Source organism: Paroedura picta, chromosome 18, assembly GCF_049243985.1.
Source record: "Paroedura picta isolate Pp20150507F chromosome 18, Ppicta_v3.0, whole genome shotgun sequence".
Classification (NCBI taxonomy): domain Eukaryota; kingdom Metazoa; phylum Chordata; class Lepidosauria; order Squamata; family Gekkonidae; genus Paroedura; species Paroedura picta.
Genome location: NC_135386.1, coordinates 5,588,764 through 5,616,729, shown reverse-complemented (window position 1 = coordinate 5,616,729; position 27,966 = coordinate 5,588,764). Strand labels below are relative to the sequence as shown.

At 52.9% G+C, this 27,966-nt stretch overlaps 1 protein-coding gene across 2 annotated transcripts; it reads right to left on the bottom strand.

Annotated features, from left to right (window-relative positions):
• Positions 1–624: 624 nt before the first annotated feature.
• RBPMS2 (RNA binding protein, mRNA processing factor 2) lies at positions 625–26,341 on the bottom strand. Of its 2 annotated transcripts, XR_013227491.1 has the most exons (9): positions 26,003–26,341; positions 10,802–10,879; positions 9,590–9,628; positions 8,870–8,932; positions 8,632–8,782; positions 7,248–7,396; positions 4,995–5,163; positions 3,090–3,158; positions 625–2,076 (listed from the first exon to the last, which is right to left on the bottom strand). XR_013227491.1 is itself a non-coding variant. In XM_077318243.1 (8 exons), the coding sequence occupies exons 1-7, from the start codon at positions 26,054–26,056 to the stop codon at positions 3,096–3,098; spliced, it is 597 nt and encodes a 198-aa protein (XP_077174358.1). In that variant the 5' UTR covers positions 26,057–26,337; the 3' UTR covers positions 625–2,076; positions 3,090–3,095. The 2 variants fall into 2 exon arrangements, 1 of the variants encoding a protein (XP_077174358.1); XM_077318243.1 differs by lacking the exon at positions 4,995–5,163 and having other exon boundaries at positions 26,003–26,337.
• Positions 26,342–27,966: the final 1,625 nt, after the last annotated feature.

Sequence of the window (27,966 nt, the reverse complement as noted above, 5' to 3'; positions counted from 1 at the left end):
ATAGATTTTGCTCACAGCCATTTTTAGCTTAACTTGACCAAGAAATCCCCCTTTTTTGTGAGTGGGGAATTTTGCTTTCTCAGCTTAAGTGAAGTAGGAACAATTCACATACTGAAATCAAGGCTCAGGCTTGGTGAGGTGGGGTCTGTTGCTCAAGAGGGAAACCCTTATTTTCTCAGGGCCAACAAAAAAAGGAATCACCCACATAGCAATAGAAGCTGGTCATACAAGCCCCTCCCCTCACCAGTCCAGGGGTTTTTGGAGGAACGTTCAGTCATGCAGTCTGCCTCATGTGGTTTGTAGTTGTACAGTCCCAAGATGAGGCACAAGGCACAGAAATCCAGGTTCTGCCATTTCAGCCACAAAAGTATTGGAGATGGATCGAGCCACCTTTTAAATTCTTTCTCACCCTGTTCCCCTAAAGAGCCCCTTCTCGTTCCACTCAGCTTTCATCCAAGTTAATCCTGATCAATAGAATTTTTCTCATGGGATGAAAGGTTGGTTTGGATGCAGCACTTGGCTGGAATTCAATCCTAAACCTGTTTTATGTGCTGGTGTGTTCTCTTTTGGGGGGAGTTATCAATCCAGGCTTTTGAGGAAAAAGGAAAGAGTCAGGATACACCAGAGAGTACAATTCATATATTATCCAGTTTCACATTCATAGGATTATAGCAACTTCTTCTCAAGGATCCGAATACAAGCGAAGACAGCCATGGCCCAATAGAATAATACTTAAAGCACTTCCAATACCAAGCAATAAAATGTCAAACAACAACAAAAAAAATTGCACAAATTTCTCATTACTACGCCTGACTGAATCCGTTACAGAAAGTATTATTTTTTCCTCCTCGTTTTCTCCTCTTCAAGCTTTTTTTTTCTTTTGGTTTTTCAACTAAACATTTAACTTATCTAACAGATTACAGTTTCTCAGTAATAATTAATTGCACACACGCACCAAAAAAAAAAAAAAGACAACACGCAAAAACTCTTTTCTTTATGAGGCATAAATATTTCCTTATTACACACGGTACAAAAATACTCGTACATCTTTTTATTTGTCGTTGTTCGGTAATCCCATGAGGATGGCAGATTATTTGGCAAGACTGAAGCCTCTCCAATCAGAAAGATGTGGAGGAAAACAAAAAGTTAAATATTTGACAGCTGTTCTATATATAGAAGTCTGACAGAGAAAACACACACACACACACAAAAACAACAACCCTGTCTTGAACTGGAGAAGGAGAAAAATCGGACGAGAAATCCAGCCAATTTGAATTTTAAAGGGACAACAACTTGCTCTCCCCGCAAAATTCTAGCTGAAGCCGAAAATGGAAAGAGAGCAAACGCCAGGACGCTCTTAGGACAGAGGCCAAGCCTTCACGGAAGCACGAGGAATGCAAAAGTCAGTGTTCGACAGCTAGGCCGAGACCTACGGCGACGGCTACACAAAGGCTGGAACGAAAACAAGCTCCGCAAACACACGTACGTACGCACACCCACTGAGTTAAAGTGTTGTAAAGTCATGCCAGAAACAAAGCAAAACCAAAGGAAAAACACGTGCAAAAAAAACCAAAACATTTGTCTCTCTGCTTCCTCCAGCGGAACTGCATAAACACCGTTTTCGGGTCGGAAGGCCTGGATATTGCACTGTATACAGCTAGGCCGCGAAAGCATGCCAGCGGCCCAGCTGGGAAAGAAAACCTGGCTAGCGCCAAGAGCGGGTCTCCCCGACTTGGCGCCGCGAAAAAAGGTGTGTGCGGGAGAACACACGGGCCTCTCGGCCAAGAGCTGGGGCTGAGGCAGAGGGGGAGGCAAGCGGGACACGAGACCATGCAAGTCCACAGTAGGGGAGGGGGCTGTTGCTATTCACAGTCTTGGACGGGGGAAGCCCACGGCTTCATGCACGAGAAGTGGGGGGGGGGGGCTACTGCAGCTGGGCACCGCGATCGGTGGCCACAGGAAAAGGTTTGCTCTCGTGGAGGACGATTCCCAGCGATCCACAATCCGCTTCATCCCTGGCACATCGCTCCACAGAGAGGCACGGGGAGGGGGCAGAACGTGGGCCGAGAGGCGGCTCTTGAAAGCAAGAGAGAGAGAGAGAGAGAGAAAGGAGTCACCCCAAAAAACCTGGTACTGGTCAGCTAAGGAGCACAGAGAAGTCAGCCTCCCTCTTTCCTTTCCTCAAGCTCACTCAGGATGATTTTGCCTTGAGAACAGGATACAAGAGCAATATCTGGCAAGCCTTCAAGGCCAGGGGTCCCCAACGTGGTGCTTATGGGCACCATGGCACCTGTCAACACCCTCCCTGGTGCCATCAGGTGTCTAGTCAACGGGGGGGGGGGCAATTGGAGGTATTACTCTGCAGGGCTCCTGATTGGCTTTGCTTTGGCAACGGCAGCCATTTTGTGGTTGGCTCTGCGTCCTGCAGTGGCCATTTTGTGGCGACACGCTAGATGGAGGGGAAACCAGGGTCACGACACAGAGGCAAGCAACAGCAAACCACCTGTGAATGCCTCTTGCCTTGGAAACCCCAGGGAGCTCGTGGGAATTGTAGTCCGTGGACACCTGGAGAGCCACAGTCTGGCCACCCCTGTCGTAAGGCAGTGGGGGAGAATCTACCCATTTGGTAGTAAGGTCAGCCTGTTCTGCCACCTCTCTCCAGCATCCACCAGGCATGTGGCTCGCATCTGGGAAAGACTGGGACGTGGGCCTTGCGGTTCCCCCGGCCTGTGCCAAGGTAACAAAGTCAGCTTCAACTGGCCATGACATGCTGAGGCAGCCAGGAGAGGCGGAGAAGGAGAACGTGGAATGGCCAGATGTTCTTGTGGGAAGGAGTCTTCCCTTCCTCTCCCCGCAACAGACACCCTGCGGAGTAGGTGGGGCTGAGTGAGAGAGACTGTTCCGTGAGAACAGCTTCTAACAGGACTGTGACTAGCCCAAGGTCACCCGGCTGGCTGCATGTGGAAGAGCAGGGAATCAAACCTGGCTTGCCACTACGCCAAGTGGGCTCTTGATTCTTTCAAGGCCCCAAAAGTTCAGCAAAGAGAATACCACCACTCAAAGTCCCACCCACCAGGCAAGATACTCACTAAAAACTAACAGAACTGACGGGACTTCCATCCTTGTTGGGTAGCTTCAGATGGAGGGTACCAGCGCATCTGGAAGAGAAGAAGCAACGTGATGGAGAAGCTCCGGACACGGCAAAAGGCAGGCGGGAACGCCTCTTGGCCCTGACCTGGACACCCTAGGCTAGCCTGCTCTCCCTGGATCCCGGAAGCTAAACAGAACTTGGATGGGAGACCACACGGAAGCCCAGGGTCACAATGCAGGCGATGACCACCCACCCCTGAGCTTCTCTTGGCTTGAGCCCTTTCTGTCACCGACTGGACCTATTCATTCATTTCTTACTGGCTCTCCAGTACTGACGGCTGCCTAAACCCACAAGCCGAATAAGGTCTCATGTAGCATTGGGCAACGCTGTTTGGTCTCTGCTCCAAGCACTCAAAAACCACAGTCCTGCCACACAAGTTACCAAAACCCAGAAGTCCCCTCTCTCAAAACCGGACGCCTTCCCTGGGATTTGTGTGTTGAAAACGGCATCAGCAGTGTATAAACGCTGCTAGAGAAATCACGCAAACAGGACAAGGGATGACCGTTCACAACCAAAAAGGGCACAGCCTGACTTCACTGTCAGAAGGTCTGGTTGGCACCGGAGCCGACCCCAGTCAACGCTCAGATATCTCCATCTCGTTCCCTAATTCTCTGCCTCTGTGTAGGACTACAACGAAGGGTCTCCGCACCAATTCAGGGCCCTGAAGAGATCTGCGTCATTCCTCTGAAGCTTTCTTTTATCAGCTGATGTTTCAATGTTCTCCTCCGCCCCTCGCATGCACACACCCCTCCCCATGCTTCAGTTTGTAAGCATTTCCCAGATTCCCAAACCCCTCTCCCCCGCACATCTGGAACCAGTTTGGTCCATCCTGCCCGGGGGCTGAGTGGGAACAGGAAGTGTCCTTCTTGCTGGGCAGACGGGCGCTCTGATCTTTCACCCTGGAAGCAGAAGCCCTGGGTAGAGGAGAATGGGGGACCCAGCAGGGTGGGGGAGAGGGATGAAGAGAGGCCAGGATTGGTGGAAGGCCCGTTTGGCAGAGGCTACTTGCTGCTTCCATCCCCATGGCCTTACCAGCTGCCTCAGTTCTATCAGGAATCACCAGCCTGCCTGATCTATAGGCCTCCTCCTCAGAGAAACCCGATCACAAATTTCCCCACATAGCCCAACAGTGTACAGCTGCAAAACAAGCCCGCCCCCCTCCAAAACCTTTCACCCATTCAAGCCCTCCCCCCCCCCCGACGTTCCCCTTCTGCTGTTACGTCGTCCGATGGAAAAGGCAGTGAGAGAAAGAGTCAGGACCCTGCTTGGGGAGAAGCCAGAGAAGAGGGTGTCTCTGTGTGTGTGTGTGTCTCTGTGTGTGTGTGTGTTGGAAGGAGGATTTCTCCGGACTCCGGCAAGAAAGGGAAGTGGGTTTTGTTCCTTTGCTGGAGTCCGCAGGGTGGAAAGTGTGTGCCAAGTTGACTGTGCAGGGGAAAGATTAACAAAAAACTCAAAACTGTGTCTGCCGTTGCTCCGAGCCACCTCCTCCCAAGGTGATTGTGGTGGGGTGAAACACAGGTGGCCTGGAGACCCCCCTCTCCCCACCCCTGGCTACAGCACCAAATCCTCCCCTTCCCCCCCTCCGCCGCCGCTTGGAGGGAGCAGCGTGGAACACGAGTTGGTGCCATGCGGCAGTGCCCTGTCGTGTCGTGTTGTGTGCCAAGTTGGCGAGAGGTGGGTTAGAGAAATACCAGGCATTTTGGCCACCTGGGTGCGGATAGCGTGAGACCCATGCACTGGACTGCGGAGGAGGAAGGGGGCGAACCAAAGCCCCCCACAAAGCTTGTGAAACAACCCCCCCCGCCGCATCGTGCTCGGTGGCAGAGAGGAGAGATCGCCTTACCAGCCTTTCAAGACGGGACCCACCATCCTTTAAAAGGCCTCTAAGAATGAAGCAGCTGTACAGCCAACTCCACTCTAGCACGGGGTGGGCAGAACTACGGTGGCCCCACCTCCGGGGCTAGCTCTGACCTTCAGGGCTAGCCTGCCTCGGCAATCCTGGCTGCAGATCACTGAAGACATCAAAGGAGGGATCGTGTCAACCGTGGGCTGGTCAACAGCAGTATGCCAGGGAGGGGGGTGGGAGATCTGGGGGGAGGAGCATGGTCGTGGGGGGGGGGCCCAGCATGGCGTCCGTTTGTTTTTAGAAAGTAGGTGGGGCCAAGTGGGGATTCTGCCCAAGATGGGCTGAGCAGATTTGTAAAAACGCTGCTTGGGCGGCATCTGGTGCCGACTGTGAGCTGTGGCGGCCATTTTATGGCTTGTGGCTCCGCCCACCACACTACACCGGAGTCCTGAGGTGCCTGCAGGCTCAAAAAGGCTGTGCTCGATGGCGCCACCTGCTGGGCTGCATTCGCTTCAACGCCTTGGAGGCTTCTTCCTGGCGGGGGGCCGGCAAACAGAAGACCTAGCGATGCCCTGGGCCACCCTCTGTTTGCGTGACACTTGGGAAGCCATTACGAGAGGACACGGCAATGTTGTCGTCACACACCAGTTCTGAACAAGACCTCCCACTTTTGGGGGCTACGGCCCCCCTAACTTTAGCACGAACTGCTATGGCACTCCTTTCTAAATAGGCTCTGAAGGAGACCAAGTGCTGGGTGTTCGCGCCCCGCTTTTCACTCCCCGAAGGAGTCCCAAAGCAGCTCACGGCCACCTTTCCCTTCCTCTCCCCGCAACGGGCACTCTGGGAGAACAGCTCCAAGGGAACGGAGACGGATCCAAGGTCACCCAGCTGGCTGCATGGGGGGGAGCGGAGAAACCAAGCCTGGTCCTCCAGATTAGAGGCCGCTGCTCTCAACCGCAGCACCCCACGGGCCTTCAGCCAAAAAGAAAGCAGCAAAAGGCATCGGGGTCTACGGCACTGCAGGCCTAATCGGCTAGGATCACCTCTGTGACTCGCCAAGGAAGCAGACCCTCTGGCTGGGAGTTAACTGCTGGCGTTGCCAAAGGGAAGGGGGGAGAGGAGAACAACGGGAGGCAACGTCCTTGCTCCTCCCAGGGAGACCTTGGAATGAGTGTGGTCCCAGGGCAGGTATGGATGGAGTCCAGGCCCAGCGAGAGGGAGGGCTTAGGCAGTCTTTTCCCCAGGCGGGGGCTCCTGTCTGGCACGCCAGGGCCAGCGTCCGTCGCTCTGCTCCCTCCCCACCCATCCGTTAAGCTATCAGGCTCCCAGCCGACGGGCCGAATGGGGTTTCTCAGTGGCCAGTTTCTTGGCAATCGGGTAATGTTTAACTCCACAAGGTTTTTCATGAGTAACACATTTGGGAAGTGTGGGCATTGCTTTGGCAGACTGTCTCAAGCTGGTGTTCCTTACCTTGCATGCAGCCCGGTTTTGTTTACCCTACAAGCCCTGTCGTCTCAATATAACGTCTGTGCGGAAGAGGCACTCCTTATCCCAGGGGCGGGAGTGGGCCAAGGGTTGTGCACCCAGGGGAAAGCTCACGGAGTTTCCCGAGGGATTCACCAGGAGAACCCGCTTCCACACAACCCTAGCAGCGGTCCTTTGGGAAAACAAGGTGGTCCCCAAGCCGAACAGCTGGCCTTTCCTTTGAGCATAGAAAACCTTCAACTTTAGTCCACGATAAGCTATTAGGCGGGTCAAACGGGGAGTTCTGATGCTTCAGACCGACATGGCTGCCTGGTGTTAATGGTTCCGGAATTCCCTGGGAGCGTGGAGACGGGGAAACCCAAGCCCTTCCTTTGGGGATGGACAATCCGGCCCTTCTTGAGCCAGCTGAGCTGGGTGGCAGGCCTTTGGTGCCTCATCCCACCCCCTAGAAAGCCAGCACTGTCTTACTTTGACAGAGTTCAGAACTGGAACTCAGGACACTCAGCGAGCCTTAGGCTGGCTCTGTGTCTGCGAGTTTCCTGCCCTTGCAGTTCTGAGACCAAGAAAGAGACAGCCTGTTTGGGTGCAGCCAGATCAGCCCGAACAGGTCTGGGAACGGCACGGAGCAATGCTGTGAGGCTCTCCGTTCCAGAGTGCGATTTTGCACATTTAAGCCTGGCGTTGTGGACTTCCCAAAGCTGGCTGGAGGTGGGCAAAGAAAACTGCTTCCTGCCCTCCCAGGGACGGGGCGGCGCAAAGCCTCACCTGAGCGTGGAGGGCTGCAGCCGCGGCCGCAGCCGCTGGGTACGTGAAAGCAGCGTGCGGGATGGCAGGAGTTAACTCCGTGGTGTAGAGTGGGTAGGGAGCCCAGGCCTCCGGAGACGCTGGAATCAGGGCCGCTCCAGTCAGGTCATCTAGGCAGGGAGGAGGAGGAGAGAGACAGAAAAACCCACTATGAGATGCAGCAAAACCATGGAATGAGGCGACATGGAGGCAGAGGCCCACTCAGCAGGGGGTGCAGAAGGTTCTCCCTCCCACGGCATTTGACTAGCTGTTGATCTCCATCGCTCACCCAGCACCAAGGGACCCTGTGCAGCTACACCTAGGGAGTCCCTCTATTGCACTTCTAATGATAGTTATAATAATAATAATAATAATGCTAATAATAATAAATAGCCCGCCCTTCCCTAGTCGACTCAGGGCGGGTAACATCCAAATTTCAATCATCCCCTTTTAATAATTATTTATTTTATTTATTATATTTATATACCGCCCTCCCCGGGGGCTAAAAACAAACAACAATACATAAAACAATGTATCAACATGTGAATAACTTTACAATAATAACTAATGGTTGTAACTGTATAACCAGGCAATCAACTATTTCAGTTAGGTTTTTTAATTAATGCCAGTCAAAAGCCCCCTCTCGTTCGGATCTTACTGGATTACTGCTTGATGCTTGAACGGCTTCAGAGGGCATTAAGGCCCCTCTGCAGCTCATGAACACGGCAAGATCAAGCTGTGAATGTTTCTCTAGTTTTGCCTTTGTATTTCGTGGCGATTATATAGCTCCTTATTTGTGGTTCCCTTACAGAAAATCTTCAGACAAGGCGCTCACCGGAAATTGAGAACTAAAACTCGAGGAGTCATTCCCTAAGCAACAACATGTTTTGTTTATTTTGAAACAGAAGCTATTTGATTACCCTAGTCGAATTTCGTATTTACATTTTTTTTTGCCTTGCACTGACCCGTTTTTTGTTGTTGTTGTTGTTTTTGTTGGACTCACTTTTTTGCTGAACTCTCATGAGGGCGAGAGAGAAAGAATCGTGTGCATTGCTCTAGGCAGCTCAGAAGGAGAGCAGGGTTAAAAAAGAAGCCAGAAATGCTGGGTGGCCCAGGCTGGCCTGTTCTTGTCAGATCTCAGAAGCTAAGCAGGGTCAGCCCTGGTTAGTATTTGGATGGGAAGGCCTGGGTTGCTACAAGGCACCTGAAACCCCCATGGTTTTCTCCAGCAACCGAGCAGAGCTTTCCACCCACCACTCAAAGGACGGCTCGGGTTGTTCCCTGCTTGGTGGAACACCCCTAAAGCCCCACAAAGAGACCCCCCCCCAGCTCCACCCCCGCCCTGCTGCCGGCCCCCGCTCCTCACAGGGGTCCCGTGCGATGAAGTGCGCTCCCAGGGCAGGGTGGAGGTTGGTGGGATTCGGCGTGGCCATCAGTTTGCTCTTGGCCATCTTGGTGTTGGCTTTCGCAAACTCTAACCGTAACGTCTGGGGGTTCTCCGGGTCAAAGCGGATGCCCTGAAAAGGGGAGAGGAGATCAGAAGAGGAGCTGGTTTTTATATCCCACTAGGTTTTGCGGGGTTGCCAGATCCTCTCGGTACTCACATTCAAGGCGTTCTTGGCGGCTTCGGCACCGGCCCGGCTGTCAAAGGTAACAAAGCCTACCGGCTAAGAGAGAGAGAGAGAAAATGCAAACAAGCCGTATGAGAGCTACGCACACATGCACAAGTCCTCTGTGAAGATAGAATCATAGAATAATAGAGTTGGAAGGGACCTCATGGGTCATCTAGTCCAACCCCCAAGATAGCAATGAAGATTACCGAGATTACTGGAATTTAATGAATTGTTATTAAGGTATAAGAATAATGGATGTGAAGAAGAAGTGTTGGTTTTTATATCCCGCTTTTCTTTACCCGAAGGAGTCTCAAAGTGACTTACAATGGCCTTCCCTTCCTCTCCCCACCACAGATACCCTGTGAGGGAGGTGGGGCTGACAGAGCTCTGACAGGACTGCTCTGTGAGAACAGTACTCGCAGGACTGCGACTAGCCCCAGGTCACCCAGCTGGCTGCATGTGGAGGAGCGGGGAATCAAGCCCAGCTCCCCAGATTAGAAGCCGCTGCTCTTAAGCACTACACCACGCTTTCTCTCCATTTAGCAAACAATATTATAATGCAAGTTGCTATACTTTACTCCCCCCCTTTTTATTAATAAAAATGAATATGAGGATGGAGAAGGAAGGCCTGCCCCTTCACACCCTCTTTCTAACTCGACCCCACAATTAAAGCCATTAAAAGCAGCTGCAAGAAAGAGAAGGAGGCCTTACCTGTTTGGACGTTAGTTTGATCAGCGATCCTTCATAACCCTGCAGGAAGAAGCAGCCGGCAAAAGCTAAGTTTCCAGACTCGTTAAAAGGACAAGAAAAGCTAGGTGGCCTACTCAGTACCTTCTCACACCCTAGAGCCAGGAATATTTATGGGGCCAACAGCAGTTTCTCTGTTAACAGCACTCCCCATGCCCACCCGCCAGCACGCCTTACGACTTCAAACTAAACTGCAGCAGCTCACGGCCAGTATGACAGAGACCCTTCTAGGAGCAGGATTCCTGCCTGGTCACCTGATCCCGTCCAGCCTTGAAGCAGAACTGGGCCAGGTAGCCGGGACTATCCCAGGCACCTCAGCTGCAAGACCCAAAATTCAAATGCAAGCTTTTCAGAGGGTAGCGGTGAGGGTCGACAGGAGAAAGGAATCTCGTGGCACCTCGAGAGATCAACACGATCTGACTTGGGAGAGTCAAAAACCCCTTTGTCAACTTGGACCCTAAAAACCTTGAGGGTCTCTAAGATGCAAATGGACTTGACTCGAGACTTCACCCAGGAGTGAAGAGCCAAAAGTAAAGCTGCTGAAACCCGCCCCCTTAATATTTGCTGCTAGATTCAGGTCGTCAGCCCTGTTGGTCTGAAGCAGCAGAGCAAAATCAGGAATCTAGAGAAGACCAACCAGGCTTCATTCAAGGTATAAGCTTTCTTCTGCATGCGCGCTTAGCATCTGACGAAGCTTATATCTTGAATCAGACCTTGTTCTTGCTTCATCGGCTACAGACTTCCGCTGCTCTGTTCCTGACCCTTCATCTGGGTTATGTCCGTGTGTTGCATATATGTAGATATATATTTATACACAATTTTGTTATGTCATATAATTTTAAAGACCTATGCCATTAAAAATCTGTATTCAGCCCTCTCACTTCTGGCTGCTTTGGGACTCTACCCAGAAAGGCTGCATAAAGGTTCTAAAAAGACACGTTATACAGAAAAGTAACCCTTGATCCACAAAGCCCCCATCGCTCCTTGCTTTTAAGAGAGACGTACTGCTGCGGAAGAAGGATGCCCAGGTATTAGATTTCAGCTGCATCCTAAGTACCTTAGTTAGAGTACCTTTAAAGCTGCCTGCCTTTCCTGGTCATTCAAGGATGGCATTTAAGAGGCACCCCTCCCCTTCACCACTCCACATCTAGGGTTAGCCCTGGGGCTGGCACTCACCTTGAATGGCCGAAAAAGCAGGTAGAGCTCTCTAGGCTTGATATCCACAGGAAGTCCGCTGACAAAAAGTGTCCGTACCTAGGAGAGACGTTGCACGGAGCAGGTTTAGAGAACAAGGCACAGGGTTGCAGCACCGGGCTCTTAGGACAGCTAGAACTGACTTCGGGAAGGCTAGGACTCCGAGAAGGGGAGGGGGATCTTTAGCCTCACAAAACCTGTGTGAAGCAGGGCGGGTGGAGAGTGCAGGGCTGGCCTCGGGGGGTTCAAGCTCTCATAACAGAGTGGGGATTCGAACCTGGGTCTCCGAGAATCTTTTCCAACACCGATCTAACCACACCGGCTTCTGCGTCCAGTCCCTTCCATTAAAGGGCCAAAATACCTATCCGTTCTCCAGCAGGTAATGTCCCCACAACGGACCAGTTTTCAGGCCAGCTCTGCCTTCAGGGCCCAAGTTCTGTCTTGCACCTCCAGGAGAAATCGAGCATCCGAAACGACATGCGTAACGCACAGAGATGCCACTGTGCAAATGGGATCAACGGCCACCCATGTGCGAGGACTCGGTGGTGTCGCCTCCTTGGTGGAACGGCCTGACCACGAAGGCTCCCACATGGCTTATTCCAGGGAAGTGTGTCAAATGAATGGCTCCAGGGCATGTGTGTTGCCTTTTAATGTGCACAAAGAAATTTAGAGGGTTTCACTGCTTTGTTTACTGGTTGCAGCCTGAAATCTTTTAACTAATCTGGTTGCAACCTAAAATCTTTTAACTTCTCTAATTTTGCGACCCAGTTCTGCAGAATGGTCTACTGCATTACACTGCCTTGTTTGCATTTTTCCTGCTTGTTTAAAAACATTACGACAGCCGGACCAGCGCAACAGTACCCAGCAGAATCAGTGGCTCTGTGGCACCTTCAAACCCAGCAGGACAATGTTCACAACAGAGGATCACCAAAGAAGAAACAGAGAAGGAGGCATTTCTGCAGGGATGGCAGAACCAGAGTAGCCGAACACAACGTCAACCTACTAGTGCCCAGAAGAACCCAGTGCCAGCAACATGACACATGCAAAGCACAGAATCACAATCCCATTGAGGGGGAGGGGGGCTGCAAGGACAGCAGAGCAAGTGCAATCTTCACTGCGATTGTGATTCAAACTGCAGTCCTGTTGAGCTGGCATTTGCCACACTGGGGGACTGACCGGGTTCTATTGCTGGGCATAAGGTTGGCAACTTCTGCTGGGCAAACCCCCCACCTGGCCCCACCCACTTCCTCAAAACTGGGCAAACTGGGCCACCATGGCAATGCCCCTGCTATAATTAATGCCTGACGCTGACTACTCCATTAGAGGCCTAGTGGGACCATCTGCAGTCAGCGATGCCTGAGTCTGCCTCGAATCAGTAGCCAAGGGCTACTGCTAGGCCCTATATCCCTCCCTGGACTGTGGAAGGAACAAGGCCACACAGACCCAAGTTCATCCCGCAGAGCTTTTTCGACAAAACATCCGGTCTTAAAACAGGGTGACAGTTCAGCCGAGGCATTCCCGGACACCACCAGCCAGGTCTCTGCTGTTGCTGCAGTTTCCCCCCCCCCCTTCCCAGAGCAGTCCTGTCAGACTGATCCTGGAACACAGGATAAGATGCAGCTGCGGAGGCCTCTTTTTGACGCCAGCCTGAAGGAATGCTGGAGCTACGGCAGTCCGCTTCCACGCCCGGACTTATAAGGCACGGAGGAAGATCAAGCAGAGCTTTGCAAAACAAAGTTGTAGGAAGGAGGGAGAACCTTGGGAAGGGTCTAAAAAGAGATCAGCCACAGGCAGGGAGAACGGAGAGGGACAGAGAGCACCAGGAAGCCCCCCCCCTTGAAGCCCATGCACTTAGGGGGCTCTTCCTGCGTAGAAGTCAAAAGGGTGCGATCCTGCAGTAGTGGATCAAGAGTGCAAAACCCTAGGTAAGCAATGGGGGAAGGAGGGGGAGCTGGTAGTGTCCATTCAAGGGCTCTCTCCCACACACCCGTTTTGTGCTTCAGCACCCCTCCTTGGAAGCAAGCGGAGGAGAATTCGGGGCTCAGCAAACCACTGCAGCTGGCTAGCTCCCAGACCTGAGGTTCTAACCCGTTTTCTAGAGAAAACCACTGAATCCCAGTGCCAGGAAACAGCATCAGGGGACGAACTCTGCTTCTGTGTCCTGCTGTTGGGCCTCCAGAGGAACTGGGTGGCCACTGTCTGAGATGGGATGCTGGACTAGATGGACCCCTGGTCTGACCCAGCAGGGCTGTTCTTATAATGAGAATTCATCGACAGAAATACTCGAACCCACAGCAGAACTCAGACAAACTCAGGATATATGCTGCCATCATCTTCCCCTCTCCAAAGATTTCTCTGCCTGCAGTAATGCAAAGCCAGGCTGACCATTCAGTACTTACCTGCTAAGAGCGGGAGTGGCCACCAGGGGACCAAGTGCTGTCCTGCTGAGGGAGCTCCGTGGACTGGCTGAGCCACTAGAGGACCAATGCACACAACCCCACCTGTGGGGAGGCTGAGAGCCATGCGTTGGCCTCTTTGGGCATGCATGCCCAAACCACAGCTTAGGCACTCTCCTCCCTGTGTTTTCCATGGCTGTGACAGAGAGTCTATGCGTCTCCCTTTGCAAAGAGTAGCGAACAAGCAGAACCAAAGCAAGCAAGCAAAACCACGAAAAAGCAAGCAAGTGGGTTCCCTTATAGCAAAGAGTAGGTGAACACCCATGATTTAAAGGCAGGGATGTTACACCACCCAGAGCTATTGAGAGCTACCAGTCCTGGCTAAACGGATCCAAGAACGTGGGCTGAACACGAAAGGCACTGAAGTTTTGCAAGGATGCTGATGCTGGTTATGGAGTGTGCTCCCATGAGCATCATGCTAACACAATTACCCTGCACATGAGACTTCAATGCCGCAAAGAAGCAATCAGCCAGCTATCCAGAATCTCAGCTCTAGGGTTCAGAGGTAAAACAGACTGCTCCCAAACATGTCATGGAAGAAGAGGTTGGTTTTATACCCCGCTTTTCACTACTCAAAAAGTGTCTCAAAGCAGCTTACAATCACTTTCCCTTCCTTTCCCCAAAGCAGGCATCCTGGGAGGTAAGGTGGGGCTGAGAGAGCTTGGAGAGAACTGATCTGCTGTAATAGGACTGTGACAAGCCCAAGGTCACCTAGCTGGCTGCATGTGGAGGAGGAGCGAGGAATCAAACCTGGCTCACCAGATTAGAGGCCTTTGCTCTTAACCACTACACATGACGCTGGCTCAGACTCTGATCTGCTTCACATCCTTCCTTTCTTGAGGATGGGGACCAGAGCCATCTTACCCTATTCTTTCTTCCATTCTAACAACAACCCTGCAAGGTAGCTTAAGATTGAGAATATGCAACTGGCCCAAGATCACCTGGGGCCTGGCCTCCATGGGTAGAGCAGGGATTCAAATGTAGGTCTCCCAAATTTTAGTCCAGCACCCTAGATGCTACACAAGCCATGACTGATATATCTTCTAAAAACGGGAGATGCCGGGCAGTAAACCCGGAACCTTCTGTGTGCAAACCAGTTGCTCTTCCAACGCGTCGGCATGCATTTCCCCTGCCCACAACACCGGTTCAGCCTTGCAGCTGGCGCATGGGGCATGCGGCACGCTCCGCGCTGCACATTCTTGCCCTGATGCCTTGCGACAGGGCAAGCTTTTTGGGCAGCCAGGCATAAATGACATTTTAACATGCTGCGGGTACCAGTGGCAGATCGGGCGGGCACAGTGGGTCTCCCTCTCTGCCTCATGCACCCTTCGTAAGCCCCAGCGCTTGCTGGGCCCCACAGCAAATACAAAGACTGGAGGAGAGGTTTGTTTTGCAGGGAAGGGCCTTTTAGGGCTGCCCCTGCCAAAGCGCAGAAGGAACCCAGCTGCAGAGAGCTGAGTAGGAGGCCGCAGGCTCCTGGAGCTGCCAAAGAAAGGTGGGGGGGGGGACGGACGAAAATGTTTAAATGTTTCCTCCTCTCGAAAGGCAAAGGGCCATCCCAGCATTAGCGCTTGGATGTTCCGGCTGGAGCGGAAGCGCATCCGCGAAGCTATGTGGAAACGTTAAGACTCGCTCCTGTTTCTTGCACGAAGCTGCAGGGAGAATACTGGGCTAAGAGAGGGGCAGGCTCCAGTGACAGAAATCCAAGCTTTGTTCTGCAGACGTTCCCAAGAGCAAGAAAATGAAGAGCTGTTATTTTTTTTGGGGGGGGGGCTGCTTTCCACTCATGGAGGAGTCTGGGAGCAGCTGCCAGCCGCTTCCCCTTCCTCTCCCCACAACAGACACCCTGTGAGGGAGATGGGGCGGAGAGAGCTCCGAGAGGCCTGGGACTGGCCCAAGGTTACACGTGGAGGAGGAGTGAGGAATCGAACCCGCTTCTGCAAATTAGAGGCACCACTCTTAAACGTCGCGCCAAGTTGGGCGCATCGGGGACCCCAAGCAGCCGCTGTTTGCCTCCTTAAACCTAAGTGGGATTTTAAAACGCATGGAGTGCTAGCAACACACACGGACACATGCCTTGTGCGTAATCAAACCATCTGTCCATGGAAGTCGGCACTGTCTACTCAGACAGGCATCACCCTGGTTCTTTTAAACGGGAGATTGTGAGGACTGTACTGGGAACCTTCTGCACAGCAAGCAGAGAGGCTCTGCCGCTGAGCCCCAGCCCGTCTTGAAGTACGACAGGCCTCTGCCCAGAGGAACTTGCAACCCAATGCACAACCTTTGGCAATTAGAGGTGGTAAAGGAAGAAGAGGAGAATAGGCGTGTTTTGTCTACCTTGTTTTTCACTACCCCAAAGCAGCTTACAAACCCCTTTCCCTTCCTCTCCCCATGACAGACAACCTGTGAGGTAGGTGGGGTGAAGAGAGCTCCAAGGGAACTGTTCTGCGAGAGCAGCTCTCAGAGAATGCTGACTGGCCGAAGATCACCCACTTGGCTGCACACATGGGAGTGAGGAATCTCACCCGGCTCGCCAGATTGGAGTCCACCCCCTCTTGAACCGCTACACTATGCTGATGCTCAATGGAAAGAAGGCAGGTGTATGCACTGGAGTCAAGAAGCACGGCCAGAAAATCCGCAGCTCCTGTCTACGAAGGAAGGGGGCAAAAGGGACTCTTAGAAGTGGTTCTCAGGGGTTGGTCCGGCTCACCTTTAGCCTGCAGCTTTGCTCTGGGGCACGCTGCCTTGCCTAGACTTTATAACCTGGAGGGATGTTTGTCTGTTGTAGGCCAACGAAGCCCAGCAGCACCCTTAACATTCATTTCAGAATGAGCTTTTTGTGAGTCACGCAGCTCATTCTGTAAACTACGTGAAGCAGAGATCTTATTGGGAATCCTTACCGAGGGGAGGGAGCGTTGAGGTTCAAAGGTCTGTTGTGAATTTGCAGTCCTGCATCCTTCAAGCATAAACCCTCTGCCTGAGGGACAGGTAGTTAACATTACTAAAGAATGAAGCATTAGAGATTGCGGGGCAGAAGAACCCAGCCTTGGATGGTCCACACTTTCTTGATATCATCAGATCTGCAGGGTCTACCCCAGTCATTTATTTATTAGATTTTTATACTGCCCATCCCCGTAAGACAGCTCTGGACGGTGCTATGCAGACCTTGACATTTCTGCAGAATCTCCCACCAAGAGCTTTCCTGGTCAAGTTAAGCCAGTTCTGTGCTCCCCTCCCCAAGGATGAGCAGCTGGGATTTTGGCCTCCCAGCGTGCATCCTTTCACCTCCACTTGCACTGAATTCTGTTTGTTTGTTTTTCTCCAGCTTGTGTGCGTGTGGGGAAATCTGCTTGCAAACCTGGCTTCCCCTGGTCCCAATCAGGAATCAGTCAATAAACTGGTCCCTACTGGGAAACAGAATTTATTGGGACCAATTGGGACCCAAAACAGCTTCCATCCTTCTCCTGTATACTCACAACAACCCTGAGAGATCGGCTAGGCTGAGAGACTGTGACTGGCCCAAGATCCTTCTGCCTGTGGGTGGACAACCACTGAGGTCTTACGTCTAGGGCAACTGCAGCTCTTCCTTGGCACGAGTGGGGATTCGAACCCAGGCCTCCCAGATAGTAGCCTGACACGGTTAGCCACTATGCCACGTCAGTTCCCAGAATCCCAGGAGACAGAGAATTGCTGTAATGACGCATGTACGGAAGCAGAAAAACAAAACGCACAAGAATGCAGCAGAGGGTTTTTCTTTTACATTTTTTGCCCAGTGACAAAGACATCCAAAAGAACGGCATGGCGTCCCAAAGCTCCCAACAAGGATTTCAACAGCACGCACATCCCCCACCCCACCCCCACACACATGGGCCATCTCTCCAAGGCTAGGGCACTTATAATTTAAGTCCAGACAGAAGGCTTCCTGAAAGCTGGAACAGTGTGTGAGCTTTAGGACATGCAACCCTCTGCCCAAACAGGCAGAACCCTTTGTGTTCTCCATAAATGGTCATCCTTTGCAGGGAAGTCGGGCAGGGGGAGGAAGGGGGAAGGGGGCTAGCATTTGCTCCAGTAACGTGCAGTGCCTGTTACCAAGCTGCCCCCACTTCAACCGAGACTACTTGGATTCTGGCTCAGGATGACACACTCCATCCGGGTGCAAAAGAGCCAGACGGCGACTCCTTAGCTGGTGTTCTCCCCTCTGCACGATGCCTCTTTGGCCGCCAGGTCCGGCAAGGCAATCCTGTGGGAGGCCCGGGGAGGGCGGACAGCGGGAGGTGCCCGCCTGGGGGGTCAAGACCCAACCTATCGCCCCTCAGCTGATCTTTTCGGGCCCAAGAGCCATTAAGTGGAGGCAAACCAACTTGGCTTTTCAGCCACGCCAGCTGCCCCCTCCTCAGAGGGAGAGGAGAAGAAATGAGAAAGTCTTCAACAAGATTCGAATCCAGTGGCACCTTAGAGAGAGATAACATATCTGAAGAAAGGAGATTTGACGCTCAAAAATTTATACTCCAAAATTCCTGTTGGTCTCAAAGCTGCCGCTGGATTTGGGAGAGCACAAGAGAAGCCAGGCTGGATCAGGCCAATGTCCCCTCCAGGCCCATACTCATGGTGTCCAAAACCATCAGGAGGTCCATGGGGGGGGGGGGAGAAGTGGACCTCCAGAAGCCCACCCCACTGTGGCCCCTTCCAAGTGCCAAGAAGAAAGAATATCACTTCCCCAGACAGAGGGCTCCCTCCCAGAGGACTTCTGCTCCAGATGTTTAAAGTCATATGTGCTCAAAGCCACCTCCACAAAATTTGACTGAGTTCAGTTTCTCACTTGCCCTATCAGCATCCTGCAGAAGCTGCCCGAGAAAGACTTTGGCGTCCGCTCCAAGCCAGTTTAGCCTTGATCTAAACGCTCCTAGCCTCCCCCCCCCCCTTCCCTTCCGGTCTCTTCTTAGTAGATGAACCGGCAAAAAAAGAAAACATGTTTCCATACACACAAAGATCAGATCCATAACGTAATTGAAACTAAATTACTGCACAAGTTACATGTGGCAAAGCTGTTTGTGATGTTCGCTTCTGGGCAGGAGAAACACTGCACAGGGAGGGGGGGCTGCCCCTTTTCTTGCTCCCCGCGGCCTCGGAAGGGCACAAGGAACCAAAGACAAAGGGGAGCCCTTTCCACTGGCTTAAGTGGGGTGGGAGAGAGACCCAAAGCTCCTTTTCTGAATCGCTGCACTGGATGAGCAAGTACTTCTGAGTGAGCTTCTCCAATGTAGGTTTTTATATCCCGCTTTTCACTCACGACCTGAGGGAGCCTCAATGTGGCTTACTATCACCTTCCCTTCCGCTCCCCACAACAGATACCCTGTGAGGGAGGTGGGCCTGAGAGAGCGCAGAGAGAACTGGTCTGCAAGAACACCTCTAACAGAACTGTGATTAGTCCAAGGTCGGCCAGCTGGCTGCATGCGGTGGAGGAGTGGGAAATCAAACCTGCCTCTCCAGATTAGAGGCTGACAAGCACATTGTATATGTAACTGCAAGGCCAGTTGTATATCCGTGGCCTCATGGTCCGGCCCTCAGCCGTATGTCTTGCAGTTAGAACATTGTTTTTCCCACCAAAAACCCAGAAGGCGAGAGCTAAAATCTGCGGCTAGACTGCAGAATACCCACAAACAACGCCCAGGAGAGGACCCATTTGAAAACGGAATATTTCTGTACTAGATTGCTTAGGATGGCCACTACATGCTATAATCTGAATTAGCCGCACACACTTTAAAAAGAAAATCTGACCAATTTACATGGACAAGATATGCCAACTATATTTTAGCAAATCATGTCTGATCCAGATGCTTTCTGCTTTCAGTGAATTCTTTGTGCTGGTGAGCCAGGATCCCCCCACCAAGGGGAATAATCGCATCAGTGTAGCTTACAGGGCTGTTAAAAACACAGAGATGGTGCTTAAACTCGGCACAAACTCGGACTACGACCCAGGAAACGGGTTCAAATCCCCGCCCCGTCATGATGCTCCCCTTGAGACCACCTCGCAGGGTTGCTGTGAGGACAGCAGAGGGAAGCAGCCCCGTACCGCACCCCGAACGTCTCCGGAGGGAGCTAGCCTAAAAGCCCCAACCCAACATAGGCTGGGCGTTCAGAACACTAGAGATGTTTTCTGCCAGGGAGCTATTATTGTCAGTTTACCAAATATAGACAAAGGCAACTGACCCGTTCTATGAAAGCCACTGCCAGCTTCTCAGGAATTCACTTGCATCAGCCCTTGCTAAGGTAAAAAAGATGGGGGATGCCCTTTTAAAAGCACTAGGGGAGGACTGGGGGCAGATTGCAGGGTGCTCACAGGGCAAGCCTTTGCTTCAGGTTTCTTTCCCTCCCCTTCCAAACTAGCAAGCCCAAAAGAGGATGGCCCAGGCTAGCCAGATCTTGCCTGAAGCCAAGCAGGTTCAGCCCTGGTTACTATCAGGATGGGAAGCCCAGGGTAGCTATGCCAAGGCAGGCAATGGCTAGCCGCCTCTGTTCACCACCAGTCAGCTGCGACGTGACTCCGGCGTCTGTTGAAAGATAATCATTCCATTCTCCTTGGGCTCTCCCCTCTCCCTCTGCACCGAGATGCCTCATCTCCAAAGGCTGGGAGGAATGTGCTTCTGCTAGACCCAGCCTTCCAGTCGACCCTTGCAGGTTGGGCCAAGGGCACCTCGGTTTTATTTCTCTACTGAGTCAAGGCGGCGACAGTTAAGCTGGTTAATGTTTGACGCCCAAGTCTGGTCCACCTGCCGTTCCCGGGTCAAAGCAACGGACATTTGCAGACCCCAGAAGACAAAAACGTGCGTTTATTTGCAGGGCAGGGGCAGCACAGGCTGTTGGACGGATTAACTCCTTCTTTCCGGCTTTTCCGTCATTTTCTTGGGTTTACTGTGACGGCCCTGGTGGACTTCTGCCTGCAGTCCACACCTGGAAGAGGCAGCGCGGCTGCAACCGTCCTAGATCGCACCCAGGAACAGAACCACATTCGTGCGCGGAACCCCCTTGAAGCAAAGTCTGCTGTTTAATTCAGAGCTTGCGCACCTGTTTAATGTGAAATCCACACTGTGACAATCCCCCCCTTGTGCAGTCTTTGCCAATGCAAATATGTTTGCAAACGGACCATCCAGAATGTGTGTGTGTACTCTCTGCATTTCCCTCACGCCAACCCTTTCCCTACCCCTCCATTTTGCAAGGTCCCTGTTTCCTGACACCCCAGGGCAAAGCAACAACACCTGCACGGTCGCAGAGCCCAAAAGGCCTTTTCCTGGGTAGGCCAGGCTAGTTTTAAGGAGGGAGCTGGAACCGTGATGCTGACACCCAACCCTTAGTCCTTTGTAACCTGCTTTTCTCCTGGATTGAGCAATCCCCTTTATGAGCTTCAAGGAAATCACAACTCTAGAGGAATAGACATCCAAAGCAAATGCAGTCCCCCTGAAGACTAACCATTGGCAGGGGGCACAGCTGAGTGGCACATGGTTTGGGCTTGGTTTTGCGGGTGCTAGCTCGGCAAGGAACCCTGCAACAGCCACCCAAGACCAGCAGCCTTTGTCCAAATGGTTGTGGGACGTGCTGTCAAAGTCATTTATGGTGAACCTGTGGGGCTGCCAAGACTGGAGAGAAATGAAGGGAGTTTGCCACTGCCTGCCCCTGCGTAGCTGCTCTGGCCTTCCTTGGAGGTCTCCCATCCAAATGCTAGCCAGGGCTGACCCTGCTTAGCTTCTGAGATCCGGCTAGGGCTCTTGGAAAAACAGAACATTGCAGTTACACCTTTAATTCTCATCTCAGAGGCACCTCTGCCCAGATGTCTCCATGGGTGAAGCATGCAGTGTGTTCAGCCTTGTCGCTTTTCTGCGACCAAAGCCCAACATCACCACAACCAAAGACCATTTTGGAAGTGTGGTACAGCGGTTAAGAGGGGAGAACTTGGTTCAATTCCCCACTCCTCCACACGCAGCCAGCGGGGTGACCTTGGGCCAACTGCAGTTCTCTCAGAGCTCTCTCAGCCCCACCTGCCTCAGGTGTTTCTTGTGGGGAGAAGAAAGGTGACTGGAAGCCGCTTCGAGACTCCTTAAGGTAGAGAAAATCAGGGTGTAACTTTTTTCTCAGAGTGAACTGGGTTCATGACCAGAAAGTACACCAACGTCACAGCTGGGAACAAACAGACGAGTTTTCCATGACAAAATGCTCCAATTCCTTCTAGGAATATGTATATTTTGGGCCCATCAAAAGCGAATAAGTTAACATGGAACAGAGCAAAGTTAGAAACCAACAAGTTTAATTCTGGTCACATGTATGCATACTCCAAGTGTGCATGTGCACAAAAGCTAATCCCCAGAATTAAACTTCATTGGTCTTAAAGGCGCTGCAGGCCTCAAATTTTATGTTGCTTCAGACCCACACAGCTGCTCCCCCCCTTGAATCTATGTACATGGAATAAATGCCCCATAACTGGAGCCCCTGTCAAGCCAGTGGTGGTTGGGTTGCTGTTGTTGTTGGTGTTTTTTCACTGTTCTGGAGAAACCTGCTGCAAGATGTACATGAACCCAGGCCACCCTCCACAGGTCCTGCCATGTTCCCAGCGCACTCAAAGAGCAGTGTCCCTTCCCTGCTGGTGAGATCATAACCCTGACCCCTCCCCTTCCTGTCATGAGACCACATGGTTTCCTGTCACACTGCAAAGGGTTCAACACTATCATCCCAACGCTGTCAATTGGTTCCAGATCTTGCCAAGTTGAGCTTCTTAATGCACAGCATCCTGATCACTCCAGTTAATATCGCCCTTTCTTCCTACAAGACTTAGGAACTACAATTCCCATGAGTCCCTGCCAGCATGATGCAGTCCATGGACATCTGGAGAGCCACAGTTTGGCCGCCCTGAAGCCACGAGAGAAATCACTCCTTTTTATTATCTTCTCTTGTACATGACATGTGCATTACCCATTTAACTTACAAGAGGAACCAGATGCATGTATGTCTCCCCAATTTTTATCCCGCTGCCAAGATCAGACTGACCCCAGCACCAGAAAGGAGGGCTAATTCAATTCACTTATCCGGGTATGTGTGTGAACACTTGCAGAATTCTCTACTGGGAGGGGGGGGAAATGGAAAGACGGACACATTGATTTTTTTTTTCTTTAAAAACCCGCAGTCATGTGGCTTGGCCCTTTCCATTCGCACTCTCCAGTGAACCATGTTTGGGATCTATTTTTGGAACAACAGCTTTCTTTTCTTTGTTTTTAAGGATACTTGCCAGATCACATGGGGGGAGGGGGGGTTACGGCTCCACAGCAGAGATTTGCACACCAAGAGTTCAGTTCAAGGGACTTCCAATTAGAGGGAATCCAGCCGCTACACTAGGCAAGCCCTCCTCCCAAACAACCCTTCAGTCAAATGCTGTCAATGTGGGTCCAGATGAGCAATTCTGCGTAATGTTGGAACACATCTTATTCTTAGCCTACGAACTGAAACCTTGAAGGTACACCGTGCTTTAAACCTGCGGGGTTGGGGTTGAGGAGGGGAGAGGTGTACATGAAGTTGCTTCGTACTGGGCCAGAACTTCCATCTATTAAGATCGGTATTGTCTGCTCTGACTGGCAGCAGATCTCCAAGCTGAGGTCTTTCTCATCAGCGGCTACTTTTAACAGGAGGTTCTGGGGATCAGACCTGGGACCTACACCAGTGGGGAAGCATCTTAACTGAATGCAGGTCGTCGCAGGATCAACCTTCAGCATCTCCATTAAAGGATTTTGTTTTTTCACAACACCCTGGAGAATCTGTCTGTGCATATCCCAGCGATTCAAGTGGGTGGCCGTGTTGGTCTGAAGGAGCAAAACAAAATTTGAGTCCAGGGGCACCTTTAAGATCAATAAGGATGTATTCAAGGCAGGAGCTTTCGTGTGCATGAGGAATGGGCCTGCGCATGAAAGCGCACACCTTGACTAAATCTTTGTTGGTCTTAAAGGTACTTCTGGACTCAGGTTTTTCCCCATATCCAGTAGTTTGACTCTGTACAAGAGCCGAGTTATGTACGTACTTAGCATGTGGTATAGCGGTTAAAGTGTTGGACTAGGCTGGGAACACCAGATTCAGATCTTGCCTGGGGGGACGGTGGGCCAGTTGCACACTGTCAACAACCTACCTCACAGGGTTGTTGTGAAGGTAGCTACGTCAGCTGTTTGGGGTTCCCGTCAGGCATTACATTTCTGAGTAGTCCATATGCCAGGGAAAGAAGTGAAATAGTGTAGCAGAGGTTATGTTATGAGCCTCTTGTGGCGCAGAGTGGTAAGGCAGCAGACATGCAGTCTGAAAGCTCTGCCCATGAGGCTGGGAGTTCAATCCCAGCAGCCGGCTCAAGGTTGACTCAGCCTTCCATCCTTCCAAGGTCGGTAAAATGAGTACCCAGCTTGCCGGGGGGTAAATGGTAATGACTGGGGAAGGCACTGGCAAACCACCCCAGATTGAGTCTGCCATGAAAACGCTAGAGGGCGTCACCCCAAGGGTCAGACATGACTCAGTGCTTGCACAGGGGATACCTTCACCTTTACCTTTATACCAGCACAGCGGGCTCGTGGCAGTTCACAATACACATATGTTACAACTTCCATACATCAAACCAGTACTGGCATCCTCATTAACATGGTTTAACGATGGCTTCTTATAAAAACGCACCTCGAGATTCCCACTCATCTTGGCTGCAACCAACTTAACCCATCTACCCTTCTAGAACTGGCACTGAGAGGTCACTAATTCTGCCTGACTTTTTCTTCCCAGAAAAATTAGCAGTGGCATTCACAAAACAAGACCCTGCAAGGTAACAAATGTGAGAACACCTTCCATTTAATTCCCCCCAAAATTTTATTCAATGGTGCATGTTTCGGGACCAGAGTAATTTAGCGGCCCTTGCCCTTAATCAATCATGCTATAATTATCATACAAATCGATGGATGAGCATGGATGCTTTGCACAAAGCAACCTGGTCAACTCTGGAAGCAGGGAGACATCTTTTAACTTGGGGCGGACAGGTAAAGCAGCTGACTTTGGAAGCAAAACACTTCCAGACTGTGCCAAGAGCTTAACCTAGAAGCCCCCCATCCCAACCCCATGATACACACAAGCGCTGAGAAGCATGAAAACCTCTCATTAAATCCTTCTGACCGCGTTAAGGCATGCAGTGCACTAGGGTACGCATTGCTACGGCATTCACCTCCGGGCTCATGGAGTGGAAATGAAAAGCGAAAGAAGGAACACCCCTCCACTGAATGATCAATTTCATGCAAACTGCATTGGATGAAATATATCACAATGATTTTGAGGTTTCAGGCAATGAGTGGGACGTGGCCCAAACATTCAACCACATTGCTGAACACCAATTGCATGTCTTCGGCTAGGCGCGGGAAGAAGTCGGACTAGAACAGACGCCATTCTGCGACAACAAAGCTGCACGGCCGTTTTTTTGGGGGGGGGGGACACACCAAGTGATATGCTGTGGTCCAGGGGAATTGAGGTTCTCGCTGCGTTTCTAGATCTGCGCACACAAAATGGAGGCGTCTCGGATGGATGCGAACAGCTCGACATGTACTATGGCGCATGAAGACGACACTTAAAGGGTTACGCAAGATGGCAATTTTCTCTGCAGGTCGCCCATGCGACATGGCAATCCGCAGACACGGTCTGGCTAGCCGTTTTGCAAAAAAACGGGCAAGGCACGCCCCAAATCAAGAGATTCTGAACAGAAGAGGCATTTAAAAGGGAATCTGGAGACTAGCATCTGATGAAGGGAACTCTAGATTTTTGAGAACTCGCCCCCGAAAACCTCACAGGTCACCACGGTGTTACTGGAATCATATCTAGCTGCATAGAAAGGGAAAGCCCTAAATTCACAGCGGCATACTCTGCCCACCTCTGCAGGTCATACCTAGAAACGGGGTCTCTCTCTCAGTCCACCCATCAGTTCTAACAGCAGAGGCAACACTACGGCTCAGTCCCAACTAGCCAGAGCAAGAAAAAGACATACCCCGCGGAGGAGAAGAAAAAGAAACACTAATTGCTCCTTTCCCTTCTTCAAGGGACGAAGAGCCGCACGCCAAGCTGAGCGGAAGCGACCATGCGCTTTCCAGGAGGCATTGCTAGAGGCACGGCGCAAGCACCACGGCTGCCCGTCACCCACGCAAACGCGCCCCAAGAAGCTGGGGCAGGGACAAAAGAAAACCCCTCTGAGGCCACCCTTAGACGGCAAGTGGCTGTGGGCATCTGGGCAGAAGCACCCCGAAAGAGAAGCCGCACCGGAGGCTCCCATGCGAGCCCGGGTTTTTGGGACTCCAACCCCTGAGCCTCTGGGGAAGGCGGTATATAAATATAAATAAATAAACAAACCCCTTCCCCCCAAAGGGACCCACAGAGCTGGACTCGGCTATTCTGAGGCAGCACAGAAGCCCACGGGGCTGGGTGCAGCAGGACTCCGCCAGGCCAAGGTGCGGCTGGAATTGGACCACTCCCAAGCATCGCTCAGGCCGGGAACATGAGGATGAAGGTGAAGGAGGCCACAGGGGAGCACAAGCGGCCCCTTAAAGCCAGGCAAAAAGCTGGCCATTCCTCCACAGGAGGCGGGCGTGACGCCCCCCCCAGGCCCTCAAACAGGCAGAGGGGGAGGGAAACTGAGGCAAAGTCGCCCCCCAAGAGCGCCCCCCCCCTCGTGCTCTCCTACCTCTTCCTCGAGGCTGTTGCTGCTGTGCTCGCTCTCCTTGGGCAGGTTGCTCATGGTGGGTGCAAGCAGGGGCCAAAGAGGGCGGGCGGGGTGGGGCACGGCTGGGGCACTGCGGGCGCCCTCCGGGCTGAGGTGGGGAGACGTGGGGCAGGTGGCGGCCGGTGGGGTGGGGTGGGCTGGGGTGCGCCGGTGCAGGTGGTGGGCGAGGGGGCGAGGCGCGCGCCTATTTCACCCGGGCTCCCATCCAGCTGGCCGCGCGCCGCCGGCCAATGAGCGGCCAAGGGCTGCCAACGACCTGCAGCTGCTGCCGGGGGCCTCGCGCCGCCCGCGCTCGCCTGCCTCGCCTGTGCAATTGGCGCGCGCCGCGGGGAGCGGCCCGGCCGGCTCGCGGGTGGGGCGGGGCCGGCTCGCGCCCCCTCCCGCCCCGCATCATTGTCTCCGGGGGAACTGACCAGCCAATCCCCGCCTACCGCCGCCGGCGAACTTTCGACGGGCGTCTTCTCCGCGCGCCCGCCTCCTTTTCTCTCCCCCCCCCCCTTTTTTTTTTTTTGCTCCACGGAACTTTTAAAACTTTGATGAACTCGCCCGACTGAACTTTCTTAAAGGGGCCGCCGGGCTTTTTTCCGACGCGCGCTCTCCGGGGCAATCCAGCGGGCCAGGCGATGCAAAAAGCCTTGGCTTGGATCGGGGTCCGATCTCCGGGGAAGCCCCGCTTAGGAGCCCGCCGAGGGGCGCCGTGCAGAGGCGGCCAATAGCCAGCCCCCCTCCCCGGCAAACTCCGCCCGCCCGCCCCGCATTGCCAAATCCTCCCGTCGTTGGAGTTGCGACGCTTTGCGCGCTCCGGAGGCCAAAGCGCGCCGGGGGAGATCCGGATCGAGGCGCTCCTCGCCCGTGAGCCCCCCGACCCCCCCGACCCCGGGAGGCGCTCAGCCCGCCGCGCCTCGCCCGCGCTCCTTTCGTTTCGTGCAAACAAATCGGGCCCTGGAAGCGAAGTCTCCGGGCAAAAAAGGACGAGGCCCGCGGGAAGCGGAAGCGAGCGAGGCTTTCCCGCGAAAACGCCACGGGCAGCCGGCGAAGGGGACGCGGGTCGCGGTCTGTCCCCGTCCGAAGCGGAGCCGTCGAGCCTGGCAACGAACGAGGCGGCGCGGCTCTCCCTGGCCGCTTCCCCTGCAGGGGCAGGCAGGGCGCCGTCTGACCGCCTGTCCCGGGGCGGGGAGGAGGAGCGCGGGAACCGTCCCAGGAAATAGGCCGGGGATCGTGGCCCATTTCCGGGGCTCTTCCGGCTTCTCCTCCTCGCCCCGGCCTTGGGGGAAGCGGCTTTCTCACGGGCAGCCTTTGCGAGGCTTCCGATCCTGCTGAGCAGGGTGGATGGGAACGAAATCGGGATCGCGCCACGCAGGATCCCTCCCATTTAAAAAAAAATGAAAATAAATCTTTTCCTAAATAAATGGCAAAGAATCCCGTTTCCCTCCTCCTCCTCTCGAGTCGAACCCAGCGCGGGCTTTGGGGAGCTGATGGTTTTATACGACCCTGCGCGGACGCGGCTGTTCCTGCGCCAAGACGCGGGGTCGGGACGGATCGCGCCCGGGAAATCTAGATCCGGATGCGCCCACCTTTGACACCTACCCAAGTGGCGCACGGATCAACCCGCAACCGAACTGCCTTTTTAAAAACCATGCCGTGGCCGAATTCCTGTTTTATTTTCAGCCTGGGATTCCGGACAATTGGCCATGCTGAGAGCCGGTCTGCTCTTGCAGCCGGAGATGCACCGGAGATCTGGCTCCTGGGATGATGGGTCCGTGCCTGATTTAAGCGGCAGATCCCGAAAGAGATTTTGGGAAGATTTTAATCCAGATGCTCTGGCAGGTCGGAGCAGAACAAAACTGGCCATACTGCTGGTGGGTCACCGTTGCCAGCCTGGTACAAGTTTTGGGAGGGAATCATTCGTTAGCCTCAGCCAGCCT